At 41.1% G+C, this 24,645-nt stretch overlaps 2 protein-coding genes across 2 annotated transcripts; both read left to right on the forward strand.

The window, feature by feature from the left end:
• The first annotated feature begins 2,867 nt into the window (after positions 1–2,867).
• Positions 2,868–9,752, forward strand: AHSG (alpha 2-HS glycoprotein). The gene is made up of 7 exons (XM_027647635.1): positions 2,868–3,163; positions 4,544–4,654; positions 5,855–5,939; positions 6,820–6,983; positions 7,266–7,379; positions 8,174–8,254; positions 9,120–9,752. The coding sequence occupies exons 1-7, from the start codon at positions 2,960–2,962 to the stop codon at positions 9,393–9,395; spliced, it is 1,035 nt and encodes a 344-aa protein (XP_027503436.1). The 5' UTR covers positions 2,868–2,959; the 3' UTR covers positions 9,396–9,752.
• Positions 9,753–13,362: 3,610 nt separating this feature from the next.
• On the forward strand, positions 13,363–23,299 carry FETUB (fetuin B). The gene is made up of 7 exons (XM_027647634.1): positions 13,363–13,704; positions 18,002–18,112; positions 19,491–19,578; positions 20,112–20,278; positions 21,189–21,299; positions 22,219–22,302; positions 22,772–23,299. The coding sequence occupies exons 1-7, from the start codon at positions 13,483–13,485 to the stop codon at positions 23,186–23,188; spliced, it is 1,200 nt and encodes a 399-aa protein (XP_027503435.1). The 5' UTR covers positions 13,363–13,482; the 3' UTR covers positions 23,189–23,299.
• The last annotated feature ends 1,346 nt before the right edge of the window (positions 23,300–24,645 follow it).

Below are 24,645 nucleotides of genomic sequence, written 5' to 3' on the forward strand. Positions count from 1 at the left end.
AGGGAGAGTGCGAAGAGGATGAAAATACCCTGTGACAGGACCGGGGGCAATGAAGACAAGCTGAAACAGAAGGTTCTGCCTGAACATCAGGAAACATATCTTACTGTGAGGATGACCAAGCATAGGCACAGGTTGCCCAGAGAGGTTGTGGAGTCTCCTTCCTTGGAGATATTGAAAAACCACCTGGATGTGGTTTTGAGCATATCTCAAGGTAGTCCTGCTTGTGCAGCAGGGTTGCACAAGGTGTCTTCCCTTCCAAAGTCAACCATTCTGTGATACTGTGATTCTGTGAAACACTTGTTCACTTCAGTGGGGTTGAGATGTCACCTTCTGCCCAGGGGATCATGGAATTCAGCTCACTTTCTTCTGCTGTAAGATCTGTTTGCAGCCACTACTGAAGGACAACTTTTTACTATGTCTTGGACATGAGAAAGAATGGATCTGTACTGAGTTCAATGAGAAGATATCTCTGCAATTATTGCCTCTTGAGTAAGGGTACATAAAAGGTGAGTCGTGATGGGACAAGGCCTGGAGGGAACTGACATCAGCAATCCCACTTTCAGAGGGAATAATCAGGCAGATCTGTGTCAGCCTGTATCCAAAAGATGAAAGGCTCCTTTGTCATATCACCTGTAGCCAAACTACCTGACTGCACTTTCAAACTCCTTTCCCAAACATAAAAACCAAATACAAATTTCCTCACACATACTGCAGGTCACGCATTCCACATTGCACTGAGCATAATCATGTGGGCACATTTCTGATCCTCTGTATGCCAGCAAGGAAAGTTCATATGGTCACCAAGAGGGGAAGGGCTTGAGTAAGCCTATTGAGAAACTAAGAGGTACAGAAGGCTTCAAAGTATTTCCTTTTTGTCCTGCTTGGTAAATGGAATACTGAATGTGAGTGACAATGAAGAGGGAAGAAAGGAGATAATAAATCCTGTTTGCTATTTGAGGTTTTAAGTTGTTCTTTGAAAATGGAACCTCAAGTTGACTGAATTGGGTTATATATTATATTTAGGAATATGTAGAGCTTGACTGCAGAGATGTTATACATCCTACAGTATTTGCAACTCTGAAGTAGAGAATATGCAGCCTAAGAAACTGAGTAATGACCAGACTAAATTTATAAATAATAGTCTAAGTCCTTTGCTGGGATAATTGTACGTCACTCAGATGAAAAACAGTTTCAATCTGCGCCTGTTGGAAGTTTACCTCAGTGTTTCATACCAAAAAAAGGAAAAAGGGAATTAAAAGATTTACAGTTTAGAAACTGAACCGTGGGTTAAAAGTAAAGAGTAAAATTCTATCTTTCTAAATAAATCTGTTGTGATTCAAAAGATATCCACAAGGAACACTCAGAGTGTGTTTTGGGGACACCAAGCCTTCATCCTTTAAGTGTTCTAGGCCAAAGTCAGGAAGACAAGTGATAATCCACACAGCAGAACAAATGCCAAACAACACCTGCTCCAAGTAAGGGGAAGAAACAAATCATGCTGAGACCAATTTTTTAATGCAAGAGAGAGGAGAAGCCTTTCTTTTCCCCAGGAATCTCTTCAATATGAAAACTGTAGAATACAAAAAGCACCTCATCCCACACAACTGAAGCAAATCAATTGATCTTTTCAGTCTTTTCCCATCCTCTTTCTTCATCACTTAATCTGTCCACTGAACCATTTCTATTTATACTGTTTTCCCTATTTCCAGATTCTAGAAGAGAGAGGCATAACTCAAGACTGCTTCTTTTTCCAAAACTTTTAGCTTCTCTCACAATACCATGCAAGCTGGGAAATACTTCTAACTATGTCAAAGTCCTCCTACTCATCTCAAATCCACAGGTAGTTCCTTAACTCTTTAAAAATGGCAGCAGAGGTTTAGATATTTTAAAGCCAAAAGGGACCTTTACTATTCTTCAGCCTGATCACAGCCATAAAATGGATTTTAGAAACCTACTCTGAAATCCCTGCAGGAAAAACATTTTTACTGGTTGAGGTAGAGTCTACCTCACTAGAATCTATCTAGTCAAAGTCATCTCAGCTTAAATGAAAGATTTGAATGCTGGGCACATCATAGAAACTATATTCTGCTACACAGAACATTTTCCTTATCCAGTTACTGTTTTGTAAACATGTATACTGTGAATGTAAATATAAGCTGAGATCCAGCATTCCTGAGCATTTAAGCAGTTAATTTTCATTTACATTCTCCTTAAAACACTTTTGTGCTCTTTAGGATCTTCTGCCAAATCCTCAAATCTGTACGACATATTCCAGAAACATTTCTACATTACCTGCTTTGCAAACTAAAACTCCAAGAACAATTGGACATATTCAGAGTATTCAGAGAAAGAAAGAGCTGATGTAAAGGATTTGGAAACTATGTCTCATTTCCTATTCCAAATAAATTCTTTAGCAAAACTGCTATCCGATTACATTTATTGTTGAATGTGATCCTTAGAACTATTTCAAATTCCATTTTCTAATTTATCGTGTTACTGATCTCACAATTTAGACTGGTGTCTGGTGAGATTTGGGCCCCAACAGAATGTGTCCTGTTTACAAGAAAGCTTAATTAGCTCTAGCATCTCTACACATTTCACAGGAGGAATCATATTCCTCTTACATGGACAGTATTTGGTTGGTAGAAAAGTGTCTAAACATTGTGTTACATTTTTGCTGATGCTTCCTCTTAAGCTGCTTTACCAGACTTCGCAATATCCTACCTGATAAAATTTACTTTGGCCAATATTAATCAGTCAGCTTGATGTCCTAACATTTACTTTTCTCTTTTGTTGTTTGCAATGCTTCTTGGAACTGGGACAAATATCAGCCATGCGCTCATGTAAAGTCTGTGGTATGTACTATATAAATGAGGCTGCAGTTCTCACTACCTAGCTGCCATCTGAACAGTATTCTCAGATCTTTACTGCTGAAAGGGATCAGTTTTCCTCGGGTGCCATGAAGGCACTAATAGCTTTAATACTGCTTGTTCAGCTTCCAATTCACAAAGCTGTACCAGCAGCTCCCCTTGCTCCCTTGGGCTGTGATGACCCAGAATCTGAAGCAGCAGCTGAAGTTGCTGTGAATTACATTAATGGCCACAGTCGCCACGGATACAAGTTTGCCTTAAACAGAATCGAGGATGTCCGTGTGGTACCGCAGGTAAGTGAGGAGCTCGCGGGCAGAGCACTGTGTTAACCTGGGCATGCTTGGAAATGACCAGTACAGGGATTTGCCAAGGGCTGTATCCTCACATGGGGAAATCAGCATGGCTCTGTTGATTTAAATGGGGCAAGGCCACCTGGTAGCAGTGGAGAATCCAGGTCACTAGCATGTATATCTCAAAGAGCAGAACAGAGGGGGGGGAGAGAAATGCTCAGATGCTTTTGTACAATGGGCTCGGTTTACAAATGCAGTGTGCTTGCTAGGGCAGATCATTCAAAGTGCTGATTCATGAGCCCAGTAGCTAATCTGGAGGAAAACTGAGAATAATCTTTGAGATGCAGGTAATTATTTGCTGGCTAAATGCATACCTATCGTAACTCCATGCTATTAATGATTTTGTAGTGAGCATTAATTTTACCTAATATCCCATTGAGCTGACAAGGAACCTGAATGGAAATAACTGCAACTTATTTTCACTGAGATCTATTGTCATCATTGTAGGCATATAGAAAAACTGTAGAAATGGTCATGAATACAATGTATGCACCATTTCAGAACCTTTGATTCTTCAAAATGTTGAAAATGGTCCCAAATATTAACATGAATGAACTTCCATGGCTGTTTTCTACTCCTTATGGGAGAGAAGATACCAAAGTCATTTAGAAAAGACTAAAACAGACATAAATGAGATTAGAAGTGTGCCTAGAGTTACCCACACAGAAACACTGGTGACACTGCTTTGCTTATATTAATGCTTTTACAGTAAAGTAACTTCATTGGTTTAAATGGAATCACTCATGAATCAAACTGCAGAATCAGTTTCAAAGTTAGGGAACCCAGGGAACCATGTCTTATGTTATAGTTGCAAAGGTTCAGAAACAGCTATAAAAGATCCTGCAGCCCATAAAACAAAAGGAGTATTGGAACTCAGGTGATGCAGTTCAGTGTAATCCCAATGGACCAAACAAAACAGGTCAATATGCACCAGTGTTTATTTGTTATCTGGTTATAGAAACATGAAGTTTTTTCATCAAAAAGACAGCTGTTGATTTTTTAAAACTATCCAACAAAATAAAATCAAGTTAACTTAAGAGAATTGGCCCACTATATACAGGCTGGACTTTCAAAACTTTATAGGCCTGTTCCTTATTAGCTGAAAAAAATCAGTGTTATTATCTTGACTTACTCCAGATCTGGAGTCTTGCTTTTTTATGAACTTAAATATTAAGGACCTTTTCAGTTACTCCAGTGTATGCTTGGAGCTACCCATGACAGTCAGCAACAGAGACCCCAGTGCAGCCCCAGGGAAGAAATCTGGTGATGTTTTGTGAAGTAATTACAACAATTCCTGTGTTTTGTTATTTTTTTTTCTTCCAGGGGCCAAATAATGACATCATAGTTCTTGAACTTGATTTATTAGAGACCACGTGCCCCATTCTCAGCCCTACACCTCTTGCAAATTGCACAGTACGGAGCTTCGCAGAACATGTGAGTACCTAAACACTACTGGCTGGGTCCAAAGGTGCATGTTCAGCATGTTGATGCCAGAGGCCAGGCTATCACCAATTAGATTCCCAGGCAAATGTTGTATCACTGTAATCTCCTTGCTGATTTCCTTGCCTTCATGCCATGAAGGATTTCACTTCTGAATTTCTTTTATGTCCTGTTATGTGAAGAGGACAGATCACTGTCAACATAACATCCCCCATACAGTCCATGAATGCCATGGGGTTCTTCAGGGCCTTCAGATTCAGCCCCCCATTATTGGCCCAGCTGTCACTGCCTCATTACAAACCAAAGATTGTTGTAAACCTGTGCAAACATAACCATCCCTTGGCTACATGTGGGGTGTTACCCAGTGAAATTCCATCAAGTCTAGCTACCTAGTCCTGGCTGAGACTGCAGAAGAGCTATTCCCTTCAGATAGGGCTCTGCCTTCAAAGTAACGCTCAGCCAGAATTTACTGGCCTCAAATACTTCGTTCTCATGCAAGTGTGATCCAGCTTTGAGAAGCTTTCCCTGACCAAAGCAGCGGAAGTGTTGTCTGAGCACAGGCAGCTCTGGTTTCTAAGCAGAAAGCAGAGTGAGCAATTGACAGTTTAAGCCTGCTGTTTCTAGAATGGGGCCCAATTCACAGAGCTCACTAAATATGAATCATGGTCCACCCCTGTATTCATCAGGGCTCAGATCCCATTTTCCCTCTGGGGGGAGGTAACTCTGACTGTTCCCTCTTCCCAGTGACTCCAGCTTTGCCTTTGACATCTCCTCCCTGCTGGATCACGTTGCGTGTGAGCCAGCTCACACAAGGCAGCACACTCTGCTGTTACCATGGCCACTGACCAGCTGAGATTAGTGAGAATGTTATCAAACAGCTCTGCAGAAGGTCTTAATTCATAACTATTCATATTCTTTGCTCTTTATGAGAGAGGAACCTGTACCAAATGTCCATAATCTGGCTACCCTGGCACTTCTGATACTTTTGAGACCCAGATTTAGATCCGAATTTCATAGCTCTCATCTGCCTTTTACAAAATCACAGACACCAAGACACGCCTAGCAGTGCCTTTGCAATCAGACCAATGTTGCCAGAATGCTCAGCCAGGATCTGTTCTTTTGAATGTAGTTGCCCTTTTCAGAAAATCTGATTTATCTGAACAACGTAACCCTTTGATTTTTGTCTCTCTCTAGGCAGTTGAGGGTGACTGTGATGTTAAACTGCAGAAGTTGGATGGGGCAATATCTGTACTTGCTAGCAAATGCCACTCACATGCAGGTAAAGGCTTTGTTCTGTAGGTTTGAATCCAGAGGCTGGAGTATTATTATACAGCAGTGGTACAGTTCAGTAGCTTTTTTCATTCCAAACTTCTGGGTATAAACATGGCATAAAGGATGACAGTTAATGAGTTTTCTAAATGCAGCTGTTTTGAACGTCATTTCCCCTCCTTTTCTGATTTCATTCAGAAAATGAATTACCATTTACTATAACAATTAAGATACTGTAAGACTAACTGGGCAGCAGGTCCCAGATTTGACCTAGAGATTGCTTGTCCTGAATCTTTTCATTCAGGGGTTTAACCTCAGGAATTTGATTCCTTGTTGGTCTGAGTTTACTTGAGCTTGTTGATTGTCAGAACCCCTTTGGCAGAAGCTGCTTATTTACTAAACCCAGCATTTTCAATACTGCCATGGGAAAGCAGAATGTCTATTCTGCATGCTTGGTATGAGATCTCTTTGCTCTGTATGAGATGTCTTGTGTACTACTTTCAAAACTGGTGACTGAATAAAATAACACACTCACACAAACACAACTGTAATAAATTGAAATATCTTAATTTTTCCACTGTTCCTAGTGTGAGCTGAAGCACCTTTTTATTGGTGTCACAGACAGTTTGCCAGAAAGCAAATTTACTAAAAACTGAGTAAGAACATTCAAAATGTGCTATTAAAGTCCACGGCACTTTTCTTTGCAGAAAGATTTGAATGGCCAAGTCATGTGCCACACTGCCATCTGTAGCCTGCACTGCAAAAATTCCTGCCACTGTAATTAGGGACAGACGGTGAAACACGGTTTTGTGTGACTGAATAGGTCTATAATGCCTTTCAAAACAATTTACAATCTGATCAAAACATAATCCCTTCGGTTCCTCCTGCAGACTCAGGTGAAGACATTAGGAAAATCTGCCCTGACTGTCCACTGCTGGCAAGGTTGAACAACACGGAGGTGTTAGAAACAGTGTCAGCTGCACTCAATGACTTCAACAGCAAAACCACTGGTCCTTACCTCAGACTCCTTGAGATTGGAAGAGGGAAAATACAGGTAATTACTAGAACTATGTCTAGCCTTCCACGTAAACAGAATATTTCATCTTCAGCAACTGTGCACTGATAACTAGTCATGTTTGCAAACAGATTCAATTTGCTTGCTCTAATTTGCCCTACAGATTTGCTCTTAATTTCCCAAGTATTTTGTGCCATTTTAGCCACAGGATTCCCTCACTCCAGTAGGAGATGAAGACACAACATTTGCCTTTTATCTTTTCTCTGCAGCTCTGCAGTTTCACAGCACAAAGTCACTTAAACAATTTTCCTGTTTTATCAGTATCACCCAGCACATGTTGTTGCTGTTGAGTTTGCTGTGGGTGCCACGAACTGCTCTGCAGAAGAAGCCAAAGTTAATGTGGGGGCTTGTCAGCTGCTGCCTGAGGATCAGTCTGTGAGTATGCCAGCACCAGCCCCAGTCGAGGCAACTCAGAGGTGGAAAAGCAGCATCATGCTGGGATGAGCTCACACTTGAGCAGGAATAGACCCCTGTGGGGATCAAAGTGCAAGAGATGTGTACCATCATGATATGCTTTTCACTATATCATTCCTAAAGCAATATCACACCTTTCTCTTCTCTGTGTGGTATCTGGACTGAATCCTGATGGATTTGAATATATTTGAAAAAGGCTTGAGGACCAAAATGTCCTTAAGACAGAATATTTTTAATCAACAAAATACATATTTTTGTTTACTCTTCTTAACATGAGCACCTGAGAAAATCAGGCTCTTCATACTGGACAGTACACAAACACATAAAAAAAAAAAAGCAGACTGTTTTCCCTTCCTACAGTTCCACTGCTGTCAGTGTGCTTTCTTCCCATATATAGGCTCTTGAGAATTATACTGTATACTTTATCATCTTAAAATTCCTCTGTTTCTGATGAAATTGAGTCCTAAGCAGTTTTAGTGGGTGTGAACTTTTTACTTAGATTCTTATATATTCTTTCCCTCCCTCATATTCAGACATACAAAGGATCTTACTCCAGAAGAATACAGGAGTTATTTGCTGCTTATGCATTTAAAAAACTTGGTTTTGAGCCCAATGGGCTAAAAAGCAAGCACTTTACTGCTCAGATAAGACATGACAACATGTAGCAATTTCTAAACGTGCTGAAATTAAAAATTGTAATGCAGGCCCCTTCTATTTTCTAACTATTTTCTCTTGACTATGTTCTGCTTTGCCAGAATTTTGGTTTCTGCACAGGAACAATGGTAAAACTTCCCTCACAGAACCTTCACGTGGACTGCCAGTTGTACGGACATCAGGTACCAACTCCAGATATTTCCTTGCTTTCCAGAGTATTCTAACCTACTAGTACTGTTACAAGCCATCACCTTGAGTTTACTTCTTTCACTGTAGACTGCATTAGCTATCTGTGATAACTTGAGTTTAACTTTGTATCCTAAAAAACAAGGTTAGGTAGCTCCTGACTATCCTATGGATTTCTGTGCTTAGAATTATGTCACCTCTGCCATCCATGTTTGACAGTTTGTCCTTCTAACCATCTGGGAGATTCACATTTCTAGTAGGGCAAAGGGAACCAAACTCTGCTCAGCTAGAGGGGTAAGGCAGATAAATGTAAAACAGAAATGAGCATTGTGGTGGATGAAATCAGCTGGGAGCTTTTAGTAGTCCTTAGGCATGACTGAATTCAGGGACACTGACCTGCACTGCTACAGCAAGGAGAGGGAAACATATGCACTCGACCTGAGTGCTCTCCAGGTATTTTAGTCTACATTTGCTCTGAGAAGGACTAGGTGGTGGTTGAACGCTTCCTATGGACCAGAGCTCTTGGTAACTCAATAGTAGGTAGCTGTCTAGGAGGTACATGAAAGGAAGAATGAGGCAGCTGGTCTTGAATGTTTCGACAGCTGTGCAGGTGGCCCTGGGAAGTTCATATACCACAGATTTTGGTGCTAATGATCCACCGGCTATAAAAAAAAAGGAGTTTGTGGGTTTCTGTGTATGTGTTCAAATCCAAATCAAACTTCTGTCATGGTCAGGAACATTTGTACCTGGGTTGGAGGCCTATAGCTAGTTAGGAACGGGGTACCTCGTAAGATATCAATGACCTGTATGTCATAAGCCCTAGGTCACTGAAAGCAAACACAAACTGTTTTTCTTTTCCAGCCCGGAGTTACCTATGTGCATGCAGGACAGGATACATCAGCAGGACTGCCACCCAGTGCTGTAGGAGTCAGCAACCATGATCTCAGGCTTTCCTACCATAACCCTCTTGCATCTGAATCCAGCTCTTCAGAAATGTTTCGTTCCATGCTCTCAGCAAAACCTGTAACGAAGAGAGCAGTTGCAGTGGCTGCTCAGCACGACAAAGTACCTCGCCCAGTTGGCTTTGTGCCTCCTCCTCCTCCGTGCCCTGGGAGGATTCGCCATTTTGATATCTAGGCTTTGCTACAGACACGAAATAAAGCTGATTGAAGGATCAGTGTGCAGCAGCAACAGCAACACACAGACCATAATATCAAGTGCAAATAGGTGAGACCATTTGACTCTGAGCCCAAATGAGTTTTACCCTCCAGAGAGCAGAGCCATGGCCAGAAGCTTGCAAAGATCTGCTCCAAAATATAGGTGATTTCAACATATAGCAGTAGTTTTCTCCTATATACTAGGATTCTCTAGTTAAAATACAGAAAATATTGTTTCAATGAAACTGTTGTAAGAGCTATACAACAGTTGTAGCTTTGTAGAAACACTACCCAAAAGGTTACTTCACAATAAAATGTTCAATGCTTTGGTACCTTCTATCTGTATATATTTTCATTTAGTTGTGAAGTATCTCCTTCACAGCATCATGAGTCATATTCTGGGCTTGATTTCAAAAACAGTAAGCTCCTGCACTTCTCATCAGCTTCACTGGGATGTGTGGGTGCTGAGCACTGCGGAAAATCAGGTCAGTCCTTTCTTTTGATCACACACCAATAACACTAAAGAAGTGGCAGGAAAAAATGTACTTTTCTCTTCCACCTGTAATGTTTCCTAGCATGTACCTACTTTTAGTATCCACCAGAAGTACCTCAAAACTTTTGGACATGGTATAAGAGCATCCATGTCTATGAAAAGAGCAGAGAATCAGGACACATTCATTGCTGGCAGGCTGAGAGCATCAATCCTTGCAGTCAACTACGTGTGTTGTCTGTTTTCCAGCAGACACACAGGTGTAGTATGATCATGGGGTCCTGTATGGCCTGTGTGCATATGAGGAAATGCCAGTTCAAGGGAATAAAAAATATACTGCAGATATGTATCTCATCTAACAGGATCCAGACAGTGATGGCAATTTACCATTGTCCTAGCAGTCAAATCTTCCCTGAATTTCTGGCACATGTTAGAGGTAAAATCTATTCTAGGTAGAGAATTAATAAGGGGCTGGGGCCAGAAGGATTTTTACTGCCAGCCAGACTGGAATTCTGCAGGCCCTGGGGAGTAGTTTCAAAGACAGTCATGAATCTTTAACCAGGAACAGCACTTGCTACAAGATAATTATCATGCAGGCAGCAAAAATTGCAGAACACATGTCATTTCTGAAGTGTTTCAAATAACCTATCCTGTTCTCCTAGTTACAACCTTCCAGTATTCAGTAAGCAACACAACTAACATTTGCTCTTGGTGACAGTGCAACAGGTTGCAATACAGAAAGGTTCTGTGTTGCTGTGTCACTGGGGAAAGGAAAAGCCATAGGCACTTGCACCAGCACTGCAGCTGGGTGTGTGGAGAGGAAAGAAAAAGGAAAATCAGCCCAAACTCTATAAACCATATAATGTGATGGCAGCACACTGAGGACAAGCTCTGCCTATGAAGGCAGCAGCTCTCACATTTCAAGCAAAGGCTGTTTTGCAGGAAGCGTTTCAGCATTTGCACCAGTCACTGCCAGTCAATTGCTCAGGGATTTTTTGCTTCTCTGTAAAGCAGTGACTCCAGGACATTCTGCCATTCCCTTGACAAGTGCTTGTACTAAGCTGTAGACATTCCTTGATGTAAGGTAGGTGATCCTCCCATCTCACTGCATGAGATGCAGTAGAGGATTTAATGAAACAGCGACTATTACGATCTGCATTACTGTAACACCAGATGCATGAGACTTTTTAAAACTAGGGATCACCTTAATTAAATCATAAAAATTGTCTTGTATATAATGAAGTAGGCACTAAGTTACAGAGAAGACGGTTTTCCAGGCTTGGAAAATTATCTAATTGTAGAAACAGCATGTTTACAAAAGGGATCCCTGTCCATGAGGATCTCTGAACTTCAGAAATGCTGCATTTTCTTCTTGCCTTTTCCTCTGACACAAAGCAAAGAAATGTAGCAGAAACATCTGTGGCCTCCATACTTCACAGATGTTCTCCTACACCTGGTGTAACTACTCCATTGTTTCCTAAAACAGGAAGAAAAAAAAAAGTAGAATTTCTTTGTGCATTCCAGTCGGTAGCTGCACTTCATCTTCTTTCTCCTTAATGCTTGCCCTCTTAAAGACACATTTGCACTCTTATAGATCCATTTTCCATGACTGCTTTGAAGTAATCACTTTGTCTCCCCCCAGTATACCCCCATATACGTGCACTTGGACCTTAGTAACAGATTCAGCATTTAATAATAGATTCTCTGGGCAATGAGAACTATGAAATGGAGATACAAAAAATACAAATGCCTCCTCCCTTGAAATGCAGCATGAACAGTTTTGCCAGGTCTGCAATGCTGGCTGACAATGTTTTTCAGCTTTTTCAAACCCTGTTTTGCAAAAGCATATGTACTTCATGTGCTGCTTTGGCTGAACACGCTCAGATTTCCCAGATGTGTTCGTGTTTTGAGGTCAGCTACTTCAACGGAGAAATTTTTTCCTTTCCAGTCAGAGGAAGAATACAAAGAACAGAGTCAGGGATATAACAATTCCCTATTATAAGAAGCACCGACCCAGCCAGTACTAACTGGCACCCATCTCCATAGAAATGCCATGCACTGTAAGGATAAAGAAAATGAGTTATTATCCTTTAGCCGCAGGGGAAGCATCCCCAGGCACAAGGAACAATGTGAGTGAGTCTGCATTGCTGCTTCTGCTGTTCCTGTACTATGGCTACAGCAGTGTTTCTCAATATTCACTCCTTCTATCCCTTCCCTCCAGGATACAGTCCATGCATTATCCCTCACCCTCAGTTTGGAAAGCAACCGGCGACATATGAGGGGGCTCATTTTGGCAGCCATGTGCCCCTTCTGTCCTGCTATCTGTGTTTTGCACCTTTGTCACCAAAACAAATCTTAAAAGAGTTTCAGTCCCAGTGCTGTTGTAGGTCTTCTGGCATGTACAATCCTTCCCAGGTTTCTATGGACATTCCCTGGGACAGGTTCTGCTGTCTCACAGAGGAACATGCTCTGAACACTGCTGGACTAGTAAAAAAAGTGACAGTAGATAAATTTTTAACCACACCAACCTTTACAGTAGTATTAGAGACAATTATGCCCTTCCTATACACTTTTCCTTCTTCACTCCATACAACCCTCAAACTGAAAGGTACTCGGTGTCCTCTAGCAGACAGCTGTGATCACAGAGTCCCATGATAGAAAATGAGGGCCAAGGAAATGATAACAAAGCTTCCGGTGTCCTTCAAGGTGAAATACTGCAGAATTGCCCCTTCGTGACATTCACTGGGATCCTCCCCAAGTAATGGTCACTGTCACTTCTCCAGATCCTCAAGTTAACAGCCACTTGTAAAGTTATTCCCCCTTGTCTCCAGTATGGAGCTCCTGACAGGTTACTCACAAGGCACACTGCTGTCATTTCAAACTAAAGTTTCTCAAAGCAGAATTTTCCATGACCCTTGAGGGGTCTCAATACCTCTAAGGGTACCATTCATGTGTAGGTATCCAGCTGAGTAGAAATGCTCACAGAATAAATCCAAACCAAGCTTTCTATCACAGTCAAACTGACTGCATGTAATAGAGTCAATATATTTGTTTACAATTGGCATTTAAAAAATGCAAAGGGCAAAATCAGTCAACCTTGTGGGGTTTATCCATTTCCCGTTCAAATTACTGAGATCTTTGTCATTGTCTTATTTGCAAAAAGAACTGGATCACTGACAGAACAGAGATGGAGCCAGACTGCCCTGCATATAGGCTTATTTAAGTAAATCTAGTTTCTTAAGGAAGCAGCTTTGTGTGTGTATTCTTGTCCCTTGTCATAAGGTCAAAGTTGCATGACCTGCCCAGTGAAGTCTGAATTGGAGATGGAAAGCCAGAAGGAGAAAGTGCTGTCTGGTCTCAGAGGAAGTGACAACACTTCTGCAAAACCTTGTAATCATTGACTTAGTGTTTGCTGTTGCAGCTGTAGGTTTAAAGGTGATGGTCAGCGTGTAATAAAAAGGAGGCAAAGTTTATAAAGAGATTTGGCTCCACTACAGAAGTGTGCGGTTTCCCTCAGGTCTCACCCCCTCCATCCTGACTGACCGTTCTGATCTGCTGCACCGGTTCTCTGAGCAGAATGGTTTGGCTTGTTCCGGTGCTCTTTGGCATCCAGGCGCTTTGTTCCTGCGCTGCCGCCCCTCCTGCCCGCGGAGCAGCGGCCGCGCTGCTCTCCCCCCGCTGTGATGACACCGCAGTAGAGGAGGCTGCAGACCTGGCTCTTCGCCAGATCAATACTGACCGAGCAGAGGGCTACATACTCAGCCTCTACCGAATTTCCAGCGTTCGAGAACAACCTCAGGTAAGTTACCCTCTTGCTCTGAATCTGTTTCTCCCATGGAGAGCCCTGTGCCTATTGTTATTGCTTAGAAATATCTATTTGAATTAAGAAATATTTCAAAAGGCAAACGTAAAGTTCCATTCACAGGACTCCAGAGGCCATGTCAACTTTATGCACACATGACTAGAAACAGTTTCATCACCACTGTGGGCAATTAGAGAGCAAATCTCAGTCATGGCTCTCTGCTGCCTGCCCCTGGAATAGCTCCAGGCATCAGTTCAAATTTGATATGAAACACCACTACTCTGATTTAATTTCATTTTACACCTTCTTCCCACTGCCTTGAGCAGTTGGAGTGCAAAGGCTGTTAAGTCATCGTGTGTTTTGCACAAAAGATGTAAGCACTAACAGGTGTAAACACATCCCGCTTGGGACCATGGAATTCCTTTATAGACCTCTAAAAGATGACTCACTCTGAAACCAGTTCAAGTGAAAAAATACACTGCAATTACCTACGGAATATCACTCACATTTCTTCAAGTATCTTATTTCTCTATGTGTGCTTAATTCATCACTATTTTGTGTTACAATATCTGAATCTACTGGATCTAGCTAGGGACAGCCTCAAATGAGTTCACAAGGCCCACAGCAGATAATGCACTGTGGAAGCATGCTACTAACATTCCCTGCAATGCCTACTCACTTCCCATAAGCTTATCTAAAAGGCCGAGTTCTGAACTCTTAATGAAAATCAGGCTCGTTGCCAGATGTTTAAAGATCTGTACTGGCAAGGATATGACACTCCTTCCTGCTGCCCTTACAAGGACATGGTTTCTGCAGACATGCTGTGGCCTCCAGCAACCTGAGATCTCACAGCTAAAGATGCCCACTGTGCTGGGCTGTGCACAGAGTTCTCCATGTTGCTTTGCTCAGGTAACAGAATGTGCCCAATGTGAATGGATCACGGCTCTTCAGAATTTTCCCACATGTGCTGCCTCTGAGCTGGCCCAGAAGCCACATCACCAGTCATGCAGTTTGGTACTCAGACCCCCCTCTTCAGGCTATTTCCTACTGATAATAATTAGAGCCCCCTGCTATGACCACCCCAGAGTGCAGATATGTTGTAAAGCATTCATCTCCATGCCTCTTCCTTCAACTGTGCCAAGTATATCTCAGCACAGCAGAATTTTGGTCCTTGTATGTGATTTGGTCTGTCACTTAATTCCCTAGAGACTTAACTTACCACTTTAGAGCAAGCACCCTTTGTTCATTTGGGGGTTTAATTTACTTTTATTCTTTCTTATTTTTTTCATCTAATATGCTCTTATCCTGCAAATAAGGTGTTTCAAGACATTGCAATAACAAACCAGACAATCTCAGCCCTTTATCTGATTTTTGCTGCTGCTGCAACTGAGTACCTAAGGATCAGTCTGCCATGTCAGGGGGGTTCCCAGACAGTAACAGCCTTATGCCACCTCCTACTCCTCTCAAAAATCTAAAGAAATCCTCAGGATTTTTACCAGTCAGTGGTCCTTCCTCCCACTTCTTAACCAGTACTGAGGATAAAAACATTTTCAAAGTTACTTCAAATTCAATTCTGCCCTTAAGCAACCTGTGGTTGAGTTTTGCTCTAATTGAAACTAATGAGCCATCTGCTATGAACTTATATGCAAGTAGGACAGAGCTTCCTTTCATACAAGATACTCATGATTAACTTCACTGACAGGCACTTAACCAAAATTACAAAACATGCCAAAATATTTCATTTCTTTCCCTTGCACCAGGTCACCCTGCTGCCACATTTCCTCTGGCTCCCGGGCTGCCCAGCACATATTGCAGCCTGGCACCAGCAGTGCTGAGGAAAGGATCTTTTTGGCAATGCAGAAAAGACATAGAAGTTTTTATTCAATACTAAGCAGATATCAAAAGGCCTTTGCATAACGGTCTTCTAATGAAAATTAAAATAAGGATGATTAAACCTTCAGTGATCTGCTGAGCTCTAAATAAGCCCCAAATTATCCTTTCCCCAGTGGAGTGTGATACATACAGAAGCAGGTAGACCAAAAGATGTGCAGATTTTATAATAACCTCATCTGCTTATATAGAGCTGATATTATACAAGAGAGCTACAGGCAACAAGAAATACATTTGCTCTGTCCTGGTTGCATGCAGTGTCTCCAAGGTCACCAAGCTTTACAATCAACATTCATGACTCAGGAAACCCATCTAACACCAAACACAAATGATAAGATCATTTCTTTAATGAGGTGTGTGTGTGCTTTTGCCTCCAAATACCTTAAAAACCAACTTGAAAGCTCAAGTCACCAGTTTCAGCTATTGGATTCTTCAAAGATACGTATTTTTCTTGGCTATTTCTTCTTCATGCAGGATAGTCCTAGTGGTGTTTTTCTCTCACAGAGGATATATTTAAGGTTACAAGTTTGTACCAAATGCTGCATTACTCAAAACCACATTTTCAGCAAACAGCAATTACTTCTTAACAGGTCTTACTTTCTGTTTACTGATTCGAGCTACATTAGCTATTATATTAAGGAGACATATCAGCATGGTATTTAGATACCTTGTATGTAAACAGAAAATTATTATTAGTTCCTTCCACAGAAGGGTCTGTGCAGCCAGGTGTGGGGATACTGCACAGCGCTGCTGAACCTCAGCACCACTCTTTGTCAAAATGGCTTTTGATCTTTTCACAGCCTTCAAAATGACACTTATAATTAAACCTCAGGATTAGTGTGGGCAAACCCTGAGAGCTCAGTGCAAGACATTACCAGATTACTTCATTGAACACTTAGAGAAAAAAAAAAGAGGATATGAAAGTAAAAAAATCATAGAAAACATGAAAAGTTGCATATGTAACAATAGAAGTTAGAGACAAAGCTAACGAAACAATTTAATAATTCTTTATTTTCTATTAGTTTTGCTCTTCTATATTGGAAGGATTTAGTATTACAAGTATATATGTTAGAACTCACATAAAATCACCATCCCATAGATCTCTATAGTATATGATCAGAATAGTTTTTATCCCTCAGTCTCCTCAGAACTCCAGAACACACACCTCTTAGCAGTTTTCTAAGAACTATAAAACCAAAAAAGCCGACCGCACTCCAGCCTTTAGATGCTCTATTGACTTGGCTTTAGCCACAGTTAAACAGAAACCAAAATTAAAGCCAAAATTGCAAAGATACTGGCCCAGACTTCTACAAGACTTGCCCCATTTAATGTTTTCTCCACAAACCAGTGAAATCAGTCAGGGATGAATGAACACTGTTCTCATTCAGTTTTGGTTTTTCTCCCTTTTCAGCAAGTGCTCAATCTCAGTCTAAACACACAGCTTACACTCACTTCTAAGTTCTTTAGAATGTATAAATGACAGCTGCCCTCTTTCCAGCTTTCCACTAAAGATATAAATAAAACATGATCCTGCTAAGCTGTATCCTTGCTAAATATGCAGCAAAGGTGCTTACCCACATCTACAGTGGAAGCAGAACGAGGAGCTGCACCATGCAGCATCTCATCCTCCTGCAGCACATGGTGTAATCACTGGATATGTGGAGCTGCACTTTTCGTCCTTCCTTCCTCTTGCATCAAAAGATGTTTGCCCAAAAGTTAAGCCTGAACTGCTGTGTGCACCCTGTGCTGCAGTGAACTGAATAAAGGTTTCTGGACTTAATCACAGGCTCAGAAGTCAAGCACAGGACTGAAGCTTTAAGTGAGTCAGAGACACCTATGTGGATATGCAAGGTCTCTCAGAGCACTCTCTGAGAGCTGAAAGAATATTTAAGCTGTCTGTATCAACACAATCCATCACCTCTTTACAGAAAGTACAAAGTATCCATACTTGAAAAAGACACTACTCTAAGAAATAAGGTATTTCTCTTTCTAATTCCTACTGGGAATGTTCCATGTTAGGAGTTTCTTATTAGTTGTAGTATTTATTATCTCATTGCAGGCAAAGTAACCTACCATTCAAATCTGATAACAAAATGCAGTTGACAATGAAAACATCACCATGTTTAGTCCTTATTCTTGGGTTCTGGTTGGTGCCAGAATTAGAAGGATAAAACTGACTAAATGGCTGTTTTTTAACTAAAGCTGACTCGATGTATCACCAAGCCTGTCCTAACAGGGCCTAAATGTCACCTGATTTGCCACTTCTGTCCCACAGAATGTTCAGTTTTCAGGATATCTATGCATCTCACCTTCATGTTTTCTCTTTCTCCATCTCTCCCTTTTATATGTCACTGCTTTATTTGATACAAAACTGGGATGTGATCCTTTTGTTTCCTGTTTTCAGGAGATCACTGGTTCTGTCTTCTATCTCATCTTGGATGTAGTAGATACTGAATGCCATGTACTCAGCAAAAAATTGTGGAAGAACTGTAAAACCAGACCTGCTCACTCAACTGTAAGGATTTTATTTTCCTATTTGATCTCAGATGTGATGAGTTACTCAGGTACTACTAATGACAGCAAAATTCCTACACATGCATTTTTAGTGGGCAACAGAGCTCAGAAGAAATCAAACCCCATTTTTTAAGGTCCACAGTTTTACTCTTCACCTTTTGATCAGTTCATAGACTGGTAAGATTTATTTTAGAAAATGAAAATTAAAAGAAAGTTTTCAACCAGGGCTAATAAGCAGACTGAACTAAATAGCCATGCTAGGACACTATTTAGAATAATGTTTTACTTTTTATAGCAACCCTGTAAGAGTTTATTTTAAAGACAGCCTGTCAAGAAGGGAATAAAAGAAACTCACTTTTATATAACATATGATTTTTGGTTTAGTTTAATTCCACTTCTATTCTGACAACTTTGCAAATATTGCACTGGAAAAGAAGAAAAAGGAAAGCTCAGCAAGATAAGCTGCAAAGACAGAAAGTGGCCTAAGACTGTTGCTGCAGGTGACCAAAATGATTCTGAACAAGTAAAAAAACCCCACCTTATAAAATGAAGAATGACAAGAAAGAAGTTACATGTGAAAAAAAAGGAAGTTATGATTACATTGTCCTGGACTGCTTCAAAGGTCAATCAGTTTCAGCTTTTAAATGAAAAACTAGGAAAACAAAAAAAGAATTCTCCTGACTTTTCATTACAGAGTTTTCATCAGGAAAAGGGTGCAAAGCCTATGTGGTTGATATGGCTTCAGTGGTGCCAAGAAATGTATGTTCAGAGGCCTTGATCACACGTGTAGCAATATTTAAGAAGCTCTCAGAGAATACACTTTCAACTCTTAAATATATAGGCCCAATGGATAGGGCAGTATTTTTGCTGCCATAAAATCATAGGTTTTTTGTGTGCAAGGGTGACCCTACTGTGCCATAAAACTGATTTAGGGTCCTTCCTTCCACTTTCCTTATGGTTATAAGAGAAAGGGGGAAGGTGGAAGACAGGGGACTGGATCCAGACACCTGAGCTGATCTCCAGGTTTAAGCTCTCTTAGACATAGACCCAGCTCCCAGGGCGGGGGCCTGGCCAGGGAAAGCACTCTGTGACACTTGGGCACTTCTCAGCTGCCAGAAGAGTGGCCCTGTGTAGGTTACCCTGCAGACAAGCACTGCACCTGTATAGCTCAGAATTACACCAGGGAATAATCTGTCCTTTTATTTCTAAAGGAGATGCTTAGAAATGTGCTTCATCGTCATTTGAGTATTAACAAAACTTTTGTCTTGAAAAGAGTTTCACAATTGCAAGAAGAAAATTAACCACTCACCATCTAGGTACTACAAGATCAGTGCAAAGGGTGCAACATCAATTGTTTCTAAATGTTTATGTTGTTTCAGGTTTATGGTCAATGCAAAGCAATTATCTACATTAATCAAGAAAGAAATATTTCTCATCTGAATACTTATGAGTGCACTTTACAACCAGGTATGTTTTTAACACAATCTTTAGAAAAGGAGTGGAAAAACACTCTGCCAAATAGCATGGCTTTAAATTTTAATTGTAATTATGACACCACTCTATCTCCATTAGCTTCAGCTGCCCTGATTTTCTCAAGTCAGTGATCATAAGGCCAGTGAGGTCCTGCAGCTCAGACCAGTTCAGTAATAACTATTTTAACCTCTGGGACACCCAGCAGAGCCTTTATATAGGCATTTACCCTCTGAACCAAAAAGCATTTTTATGGGTTTATGAAAGGCAAGTAAAAACAGCAAGCCCATTGTCAACAGACTGAACTTTTTCCTTCAGTGTCTCTGCCTCCACTGCAACATTTTTATGGGTCTGCAAATACATAAAGATTCAAAATTGTTGAGGGATGAAAACTACGTATTGTTAGTCCAGGGGAGTGGAGGACAAGTGGGTAGGGTTGGGGGTGCAGGGGTATTTATAGTGACCTCCACCATCAACAGGCTCATATGCTTCTGCCTTCTCTAATGACATTTTTTTGCTTGAATAAAAAGTTCCATCCAGATATATTTGGTCAGTATGTCCTGACTGCCCAGCTGATGACAGTCCAACTAAGCCCGAATATTTGGACGCTGCTGTTCAAAGTCTCGCCAAGTTCAACAAAGAGAGTGAACAAACTCATTATTTCTCTGTCCTCAGTGTCACAAGAGCTTCAATGCAGGTAAGCCAAGGCTCATCTGACTTGTTTTAGCCCTCAAGAAGTGTGGATCCTCCTGTTCTATGATTTGTTATGTCTTACAGATTGTTTTGATTTTGTATCTGTATAGTAGAGAGAATACTTTTACGCAAAATTCTCCTGATCTTCTTGAGTCAAGACTTTGATTCCATTTATTGCAAATAGAAAGGCTTTATGCAAAACTCAAGACAAAGACATGCTTCCTAAGTTCAGGAAAGCTTCACTGTGAGCCCTTTCTTCTTTCACCACCATGAATTAGCGACTCCCTACTAGAAATTACTTAATAAAGCACAGTCATCCCTTCCAGACACATTCACTGAATGAGTTTGAGCATGGTTTAAAACTAATTTTAGTCTAACAGAGAGTTAATGATCTCATGGGTAAGCCCTGTTTGTTTGCCACAGTATTATCTGGTCTCTCTAAAATTCATCATGTATAGATAACAAAGCAGCTTTCCTTCTTTGTCTCAAACTGTCAGATATTACTACAATACATTATTTCATGGCTTCCATTTTCCAACCCTGATTTCAGAAATAGTAAACTGATTCTGTTCATTAAAACAGCCAGAAGTTATCAACAAAGCACTGAAGAAGGTATTTGGATATGTAATTCTACGTGGATGCTAAACTTATGATGAAAACCAAACTCATTTCAACTATAGCTAATCCATAAGTTACTAAGACTGTGCATATATAAGAAGTAAAAAATGACGAGGCAATACAGCAGCACTGGCAAATAAAAAATATTCTCCTGTAACAAAACTAACAGTAATGCCCCAAGCATAACCTGCTCCTTCCAGACTTAGGAGTTTCACATCTATTTCAAGGTCAGTAGAATTCTTCGTTCTTCCTGACATGTGCACAAGGTCTGACTGCCACTGGCCTCTCTTTTACAGTGGGTCGTTGGTCCTGCATATTTTGTAGAGTTTTTAATTCAGGAGACATCCTGCTCCAAAAAGGACACGGTTGCTGATGTCAAGTGTGAGCCACTTCCATTGGAAGTAGCTGTAAGTACTTTTTTAACTTGTATAAACACCTGCTTTCCAGATACTATGATTCCTCAGTGAATACTTAGTATATATCTCCTTGGCTCTTTGCAGACGAGAACCAAAACCCACAGGCATCTTTTTATGGATTGTAGCTCATTCCTATCTTGCAATTCTACAGACTGCTTTCAAATAGAGAAAACATTTCAGTAAAACTTCTGAATTCTGACCTAGAAATCCCTGAACAAAGAAAGGAGAAAAAAAATACCATCCAGAGGAAGGTGACGTAGCCATCACCTTACAAAACTGAATGACTCTTAAGAATTTATTCCAAGGAAATAGACAAAGACAATAAATCACAAACAACGCATAAGGACTGTATTCATACTACAATTAGGTCAGCTAAGGAAAGCGCTTAGGAACTAAGGAAAAAATTCTATGAGAATCTGGAAGACTAAATGGGCATGTTGTCAAGAGATAACATTTCAAGCCCCATCTTAACTGAGATCCAAGCCATGTACAGCCCAGTACAAACACAACTACTAGAAACAACATTTTTTTCATGGTTTCTTTCACTAGTATGGTGTGAAATTGGTTTAGTGTGGAAAATGATATTATGTTCCATACACAGCTTGCCTGCATAGGGATATTTTGCTGCAGCACAACATAAGCAAGCTGTTGTAGTTTGGCCTTAAGTGGCCAGCTTATTTTTACTATTGTGTTACCTAACCCTCCTTTGCAAACACAAAGCCTTTTTCAAAATGCTGCCTGCCTTCGTAAGATTGCCAATCCCAAAATAAAGGTTTGCCCAAGCTGTTTATTCCTACAAATACTCTTAGAAGCTATAGCTATTCAGCCTTTCATAATCACTTGCTTTACAAGATAGGAGCTTAGTATCAATGCTACAATGTGAAAAAATGGTTGTATTTTCTTCTTCCAGCAAACTGGATTCTGCAAAGGCTCTGTAGTAAACAGTCGCATGGAAAAGTTTGTCACAGTATCCTGTGAAATCTACAGTCCACAGGTATTTCTTAATCTAATGTTAATATTGCAAGAGTAATACTCCTTTACAAAACAAGTATTGAACATTCGAAAGCCCATTTTTAAGTTTTCTTATTCACAAAGAGATGTGCTTCAAGGAAGTGATAAGGCCAGATCAGGAAGAAATCTGTCTTGTGATCAAACAGACTGCTGTTAGGGGATAAAAGACAATAGAGTAAATATGGAGACAATCACACAGAATGTGTTCAGAATGCTCTACAAAGAAATTTCAAATCACAAAGGGAATGCAAGAGGCAATAACTGTAGTTACCCAAGTTTCATGCACCCATCTCCCCTGGCACAAGAAGTATTTATATCTGTCTATCTTTCGAGCTTCTGTTCAGTAGCTTGACAGACTGGAATTGCAGCAGATCCTTAGTGTGATGGGTGATCATATCTGAAAGAATTTGGAAGAGCTTCCATATAGATAATGTTTATTCCTTGCTATTTAGGGTCCTGCCACTGAAGAGGAGAAACAGGAAGCTAATCAGACACCTGAAAAATCCAGCCAGAATCAACAAGCTTCCCATTCAGAAGCCGATCCTTTCTCCCCACACCTAGAAAAAACAGTGGGCTGGGTTAAAATTCTACCCCCTTCAGATGAGGACATCAGTTTCTATAGCCTAAGAGAAAGTCAAAATGAACATAAAGATGGAAAGCCAGTTCCACCTAAGGCTGTAGGACCTACACCCAGTTTTGACGGAGAAAAGACTCAAGTAAACAAACCAGACTTGACCAAACCAGTCACTGGACCAGTTATTCTCCCTTTTCCTGAAGAATCTTCTCTATCAGACTCGTGCCCAGGAGAAGCAAAGCAGATGGATGGCATCCTTCATCCTTTGATAACTAGAAAGCCTACCACGGTCTAGCCAGCATCCAACCACCTCAGCTATCTCTAACAAAATAACAGCCACCATGGCAACCCAGTCTTGCAATTGTGTAACATCTTCAAGTAAATAAATTGCTTATCACAGTCTTCATCTTTGGAGTTCTCAGTTTTAAGAAAGCACAAGAATAGAATAAAAAAGAAATTTAGCTGGGGCATTCTCCAACAAAAGTATTTGGCTTCTAATTCTCAAATGCCTCCCATCAGGAAGAGGATGAAGGAAAGGTAACTGTGGAGGGTAAAAAACTTGCAGGGCTGAGACAGCCCAAAGGCATCAGAAAAAAAAATATTCTCAGTAGCAAGAGTCTGTCAGGGCCCAGTGTGGGATGGCAGCTCCCCAAGGGATGGTGAGACAAAACTGAGGGTGACAACCAGGCTGGCAGGGCAGGGGCCTGTCCTGTGGTGCCTGAGCAGGTGAGCAGGGCAGACCCAGGGATGGAAGTCAGGCTATAGGAGGAAGCCAGATCACTCTGTAAGTTCGGGGTGACAAGGCAGGTCTGAATTTAAGTCAGGAACATGACTTAGGAAGGCATGGCCTGGTTACAGTAGCCAGAGTCAGACACAGCCCACCGGTCTCCAAGCAAGTCCACAGTGACCTGACAGGTCTGAGGAAAACAGGCTGCAGGTCTGGATCTACAGGGTCCGTGGCCAGGCACAGGCACAGTTGTGCTGCCACAGGAGCTGGAGCTCAGGCTGGGGCCAAAATGCTGCACCTCATCTTAAAGCTGCTCTGGAGGGAAGCCAGGTTGGGTCAGCCCTGGCCGTGGCCTCCCCCAGCACTGCCCAGTAGCACCAAGAGTCCCGAGGGTCACCAGGGGAATGGTCTGTGCTGAGCCCGGAGCCCCGGCAGCCAACCCTCCCAGAGGGGAGGTGCTCTCAGGGCCCTCAGAGAGTCACACCAGGGAGAGGTTTTGTTATTCTGTGGGTTAGCTTCTTATTTGTAACGCGATGAGCTTAGCCTATATTTTTATTTTCTGTGGAAGATCTCAAGAAAGATTATTATTTTCCTAATGCTTTACACCCTCACTTAAAGCACATGGAAAAGGCTCATGGAAAAAGCACATGTGAAAGCTCTGCATGTAGTTCTGGCTGCTGGAGAATCGAGCCCAGGCTACTCAGATTCTTATGCTTTACCGACCCTGCTGTGCAGAAAAAAAGATGATTTACAAAATCAGCCTAATTCTTTCTTGAGATAGGTCATATTAACTGCTTTATAATAAAAACCACAGGGACACTCCACAGCCTGTAGCTAAGAAAAATCAATTTCATTGAAGTCAGACATAGTAACTGTACTGACAATAACAAATATAAATAAACGAGAAGACAAGAAGAAGAAAAAGAATGAACATAGGAAAAAAATGTAATTTGTGGCCAGGAGTACACTGATATTTGCAATAATTATGGGGCTCGTGTGAGACCACAGAGCCTTTCTCTAGTTGC

Source organism: Corapipo altera, unplaced genomic scaffold (assembly GCF_003945725.1).
Source record: "Corapipo altera isolate COAL_440 unplaced genomic scaffold, ASM394572v1 113, whole genome shotgun sequence".
Lineage (NCBI taxonomy): Eukaryota > Metazoa > Chordata > Aves > Passeriformes > Pipridae > Corapipo > Corapipo altera.

Bases quoted from the DNA above. Each gene is read 5' to 3' on its own strand.
- AHSG (XM_027647635.1), top strand. From the start codon at position 2,960: ATGAAGGCACTAATAGCTTTAATACTGCTTGTTCAGCTTCCAATTCAC. The intron at 6,984-7,265 runs GTAATTACTAGA...CTGTTTTATCAG, and splicing joins TTGGAAGAGGGAAAATACAG to TATCACCCAGCACATGTTGT. The intron at 8,255-9,119 runs GTACCAACTCCA...TTTCTTTTCCAG, and splicing joins GCCAGTTGTACGGACATCAG to CCCGGAGTTACCTATGTGCA.
- FETUB (XM_027647634.1), top strand. From the start codon at position 13,483: ATGGTTTGGCTTGTTCCGGTGCTCTTTGGCATCCAGGCGCTTTGTTCC. The intron at 13,705-18,001 runs GTAAGTTACCCT...TCCTGTTTTCAG, and splicing joins GCGTTCGAGAACAACCTCAG to GAGATCACTGGTTCTGTCTT. The intron at 19,579-20,111 runs GTATGTTTTTAA...TTGAATAAAAAG, and splicing joins TGAGTGCACTTTACAACCAG to TTCCATCCAGATATATTTGG.